The sequence below is a fragment of the Mytilus californianus genome, unplaced genomic scaffold (assembly GCF_021869535.1).
Source record: "Mytilus californianus isolate M0D057914Y unplaced genomic scaffold, xbMytCali1.0.p SCAF_8, whole genome shotgun sequence".
Classification (NCBI taxonomy): Eukaryota; Metazoa; Mollusca; class Bivalvia; order Mytilida; family Mytilidae; genus Mytilus; species Mytilus californianus.
The window spans coordinates 87,792,158-87,798,157 of NW_026262734.1; the positions used below are offsets into that span (position 1 = coordinate 87,792,158).

The window sequence follows — 6,000 nt, forward strand, 5'->3', positions numbered from 1 at the left end:
AAAAAGTATAACATGAACCTCGAGCTCTTCAACACAATCTCATATATACAAATGTAAATTTTATTTATGATTAAGTATATTAAGTTTTCATTTTATTATATATATTTCTATTTGATGTGTTGACCATGTTTTATGCGTTTATTCTGTAAACACGTTACCCTTATGTTTTATTTTCAACCAACAAGAGATCATTTAAGCAATTGCTGGATAATGATTTATATTATACCTGAACATGCTTTAAATGAGTTTTAAATAACGGAGTCATAAAGAAAGTTAAATGGGATTGGTCTACAAAAATTCATTTCACATTCAAATAAATTATAGAGCTAACTTTAACTCTTATTCTGCATCTCAATCCATTGAATTTCAATCACAAATTATAAAAATCATGTGTGCAGCTTCGTCAAAAGGACATTAATTGGTTTTTTAGCCATAAAGGCGAGTCTTATTAAGTTTGTTTGATACTATTTAATTTGAAGTAACGTCGAGATAGAATTTGAAATTGACTAAATCTGCCTAAAAAAACATATATTTTCACTCGATATCTTATAAAAGAGGAACGACAGATACCAGAGGGACAGTCAAACTCATAGATCGAAAACAAACTGACAATGCCATGGCCAAAAATAAAAAGACAAACAGACAAATAATAGTACAGATGACACAACATAGAAAACTAAAGACTAAGCAACACGAACCCCACCAAAAACTGGGGGTGATCTCAGGTGCTCCGGAAAGGTAAGTAGATCCTGCTCCACATGTGGCACCCGTCGTGTTGCTTATGTTATTACAAATCTGGTAAATAGTCTAATTCGGTAAGTCACATTCGTAAAAGACTTCCCAAGCATGAATTTATTATAACTTTTGAAAAATCATCAATGACAGTGAATACTTTGAAAGGCCGCTGAACTAGCAAATAAGGTGGTGAGTGGGAATCATTCTGAGGCGTTTAGAACTTTTTAAGATTTATCAAAACTTAGGATTTGTGCATGTACGTAATGGAAATTATATATATGTACATCGCAAAGTATTTCAACAGACAATTGCCAAACAAATATATATCATTAACAGCACTTATATGTTGTCCTCCACCTTTACAGTGGCTGGAAAGTAGACATCTAAGTACTTCAGGACATACACCATCTTATGACGGTGTTGTTTGGTCCTGTTTTTTTAAATTGAAAAGAATTTATATCGATGTAATTATTTGTGGAAAACATCACTAAACAAGCATGATAAAAAGCAATGAACTCAGCTGTTTGTGATTTTTTTCATTTAAGGCAAAGTAACGCTTTCGTCATTGCAAACAAACTCAATGTGAGTCCAAGACGAATAATTCTATCGATTTAGCGGACATAGTTGTTAGATGTCTATCAAGCTACATCTGTTTTTAATACACAATCTGCGGGGTAAAATCAACTGTTCAAGTCTTTATTGTTAAACAATTTAAAACTTAGTTCAGGTCAGTTTTCTAAGATGGAATTTGAAAAGTTTTCGTACAGACCTAAGAAATAACCATCTTTAAAACTATCAGCTGACTTATTATGGATGAAGTTTATTGTTAATTAGACGATAAATAAATGGTATTTTCGTCGTAGAAAAAGATTGTTTAAAATAACAATAGCGGCCTGCTGGATGTTTCAGAAAAAACATTTTCCTTCATGCAATTGTTATTTTATATCATATAGAAGAAATATGGTATGGCACAGCTATTATACCCATCACTTTAAATATAACAATTTTCGAGGATCATCACAGTTTTCTGGAATTTATGCAAATTGAGAAATTTCCTTTAATTTGTTATTGTTTGTTATAGTTTAAGGAAATTCTCTTTTTATTGACGATACCAATACTAACACTGTTAGGTAATACAGCAAATACATTAATCTCCAAAAAAAGCAAAGTTGATCGGGCAGTCATAGACCAAATTTATAAACTTCTTAGACATTTCGTTGAAATAAACAGTATGATCGACCATGGACACATAGTATATCTTTCCCACTCCTTATGGTCATCTTTTATTAATTATACTTGCATGTTCCCTTTGTATTCATCTACATACATTTGTGCTTAAACCAATTTTTGCCCTGGTAATTTCCTGGTGAAAATTAAGCTCAAATGCAATTATATATAAATACAATAATACATGGAATTGCTTTGAATAAATTGAGATAGCATTAAATGAGAGTTACTTTCGAGTTCATCAATTACATGAATTAACGGCAATAATAAAAAAACTTATATCATTTTCAGAAGAAAAAGGACAATGTGATGATATCTTATTTAACTTATTATACGACAAGCAACCAAGTATATCCGCTGTAAGTATACAAATTAAAATCAACACAACAACTGTTTAACAGTTTGATGATTTACTCATCGTATTAGATTTTAGGCTAACTAGATATACCATGAACGAAGAACAACATTACAATATTTAAAGAGTCACGACCGTCGGATTTCAAATTCAAAGTGGTAACTATATATTCAAACGAAATTTTATTTCTATTTCAACCCAGGTCTAGTTAAATATATATACTATACTATTAAAATATCGCAGAAACGGCAACTCCAATAGTGCAATTGCATATAAGTACTAATATATGCAGTGTCTATCTTTCCTTGAAGAAATTTATAAGTTGACTCATAACTTGAATTTCGGACTAACGCTATATTTATCATTAAAATCAAACTGAATAAGTAGTTACGCAGTTAACACTCAATTAACCTACATTGCAAAAAGGTGGGGGACATCTACGGAAAAAATAAAACACCTTTACTCGAAGAAATACAGACAACGCCGTATGCAAATGAATAACGACGAACTAACACAAACCAGTTCAAAAATGTATACCCAAAAACAAAATTGAGCACCAAGAACTCAAATAGTACCAAACAAAACTTGGGTGCTCAAACAAGCAGAGCAATTTCCTGTCGAAAGCGACATTCGCTTTATTACTTATTATAAATATGTTCCTCAGTCATATCCAATGATGAAACAGCATACATTAAAATATAGGACGAAATTTCCTTTTACCTAGTGTCGAAACAATATTCCAACTCAATAATTTTGTTTCTCTTTACTCAAAACCACGATAAATACGCAATGTTTATAGTATTATGTCTGTTAGTTTTGCTCACACATTGTTGTCAATATAATGGAATTACATGCAACTGTCATACAAGTGACTGGTTTAGCTAGCTTTAAAACCAGGTTCAATCCACCATTTTCTACATCAGGAAATGTATGTACCAAGTCAGGAATATGACAGTTGTTTTCCATTCGTTTGTTGTGCTTGAGCTTTTGATTTTGCCATTTGATAAAGGACTTTCCTTTTTTAATTTTCCTGGTAGTTCGGTATTTTTGCTATTTTATTTTTTGCATATTGAAGCTCTGATGATGTTTAAGAAAAAATATTGCAGGTAGCTGGAATCACCTTAACTAAAGAATCGTCTCCATTGCTTTCTATTGCTGGTCCAACGATGAACAGTGCAGTTCCAATAACGCTAGGAATCAAATCGATTTCGAACCTAGAGAAATACGGGAACGATGACGAAAAAGTCAGACTTTCCATCCTATTCCATGATGGAAACATTTGTTTAAAAGGGATTGCGTTTGGTGCCTCGGCTCGCAAGTGGAAAGAGATTTTAAACGTTAAATGCACATATAAAATACGCAGTTACGCAATTAAGGAGAGTAATAGAAAATATACAAATACTAAGTATGAGATACATCTCTGGGAAACTACTGTCTTCAAAAAGTTAAAAAATGGGTATACTAAAATACCAAGAGAGAAAAAAATGAAAATATCAGAACTTGATCAACAATTTGAAAACTTGTTAGTGTCAACATCAAAAGTGATGATTACTGAAATTGAACAATTAATAAGACCAAAAGAAAAGTTCCTGCGAGAAATATATATTAATGATGCAACAGGAGAAATAAAGATAAAGATGTGGTCGCATGACGCAGACAAATTTCCGTACAATGAGGGCGAGTTTGTGAAACTAAAGTACGTGTCCTTGAGATACGACAGTTTCTGCCGACAATGTTATTTAGAAAAGTCTGATAACATGATCATTTTGCGATGTAATGAATAGCAAACAGAAACATGCTTGTGAGAACATAAACACAACACTGTTATATTATTATGACTTATCTATATCAAGAAATGTCATTATATTTTATATTTGTACTACTTAAGATGGCAGCGTTGGTTCCTTTTATAGCTTACTAATATATGATATGGATTCTGCTGAAGGTCGTACGGTGATCTATAGTTGCCTACATCAACGTAATTTTAGTATCTGGTGGATATTGTCTCAATTGCAACCTACCATATCTTCTATTGTGGGTTTTGTGTGGTTCAGTCTTTAGGTTTCCAAGTTGTGTTTTGTGTAATGTTTTGGGGCTTTTTCTTTTTTTTGACATGGTGCTTGGTTTTCGACTCATGAGTTTGAATGTCCCTTTGGTATCTTTCTCCTCTCTGTTCTAATCATGTATATGTTTGTGATGCTATGCTGGTTTCGTGATGCATCATCAGAAGGATCAAATGCACATTGATATTGGTTATTGTTCCCCACCCATATGGCCGTAGAGGAGTTATTAGTATTGCAAATCTATATAACTTTGAATCTCATGATTCAGAGTACAGTTGCAAATATTTTTGTTTATAGTTTCTACACAAACATTCATGAATATTGATTTTCTTAAACAATTTTTCTGTTTTTATTGATTTTTCAACTACATTTAACTTTATTGCAAAATTGTGTTGTTATGATTAATATATTACAGCTTAGTAAAAACAAAATATCCTAACAACTAAATAGCCAATATTCACAAAAATAAAATTGTTTGGCCTATATCACCTTGTTCCAGATTCAAAAGTGTAATGGAAATATTGTAGACTAAGTGCTAATGAGAAGTTAATGTAACAAATCGTATGTAAAAATAACGCATTCCCATTGCAAATGTCATATCTTTGGACGGGTAAGAGAAAAAGGATATATATATATTTTTGCTCAAAAGTAGTACAATAAACTAATCACAGATACTAGGCTTAACATTTTGTACGCCAGATTCGCGTTTCGTCTACAACAAACCCACCAATGACGCTCGAATAAAAAAGATAAAAAGGCAAAATAAATTACGAAGTTGCAAAGTTGTGTAAACAGTTAATCTATATTCATGGTGATATACACAATTCCTCCTAATGTATGCACAAACAAAACATTTGCCAAAGAAGTGCTTCAAATCAACACGCAAGTATATAACGTCAGCAATGTATGTTCGAAACACAGTTTACTTATAGTGCATCAACTTATGTGTAATTCTCGCTGTATACTTCATGCGTCGATAAAGTCGAAGCTATCATTGTTCTTCAAGAAACATTTTAATCATTTAAAAGAGTATAACTATGTCAGAATTAACGGAATCACGAGTCAGTCGAATAAAAAAATCTTAATCATAACGCTGTAGTCTAAAATTTAAAATAACAAAAATGCCGAACTCCAAGGATAATTCAAAACGAAAAGTCCCATATCAAATGGCAAAATCAAAAGCTCAAACACATCAAACGGATGAAAATCAACTGTCATATTCCTGACTTGGTACAGGCATTTCCTTGTGTAGTAAATAGTGGATTAAACCTGGTTTTATAGCTAGCTAAACATGTCACTTGTATGACAGTCATATAGAATTCTATTCTGACAGCAATGTGTGAGCAAAACAAACAGACGTAATAGGTAAAAATGTCAAAAAATTGGGTACAGCAGACATTTTTTTGTTATAATCGTAATCGCTATAAAAACAAATAACTATATCAACAAAGAAAAACAAAATTGCATATAGACACTCTATAAACAAAGTACATAAGCAAAATTAAAGACAAGAATACAAAAATGACCATAGTACAATAACACAATGGCGGGATGTAAAAATACCTAAACAGGCAAAAAGTATATTACCAAAAATTGAATAAACAGTAAAGTTTAAAGATA

At 31.8% G+C, this 6,000-nt stretch overlaps 1 protein-coding gene across 7 annotated transcripts in view; it reads left to right on the forward strand.

Annotated features, from left to right (window-relative positions):
* LOC127710499 (uncharacterized) overlaps positions 1–5,054 on the forward strand; it is a 45,401-nt gene extending 40,347 nt beyond the window's left edge. For all 7 annotated transcript variants that reach the window (XM_052216386.1, XM_052216385.1, XM_052216384.1 and 4 more), the window contains 2 exons: positions 2,254–2,321; positions 3,424–5,054. In XM_052216386.1, coding sequence (XP_052072346.1) covers positions 2,254–2,321; positions 3,424–4,101 — 746 coding nt within the window. In that variant the 3' untranslated portion in view covers positions 4,102–5,054. The remainder of the gene's footprint in view (positions 1–2,253; positions 2,322–3,423) is intronic.
* Positions 5,055–6,000: the final 946 nt, after the last annotated feature.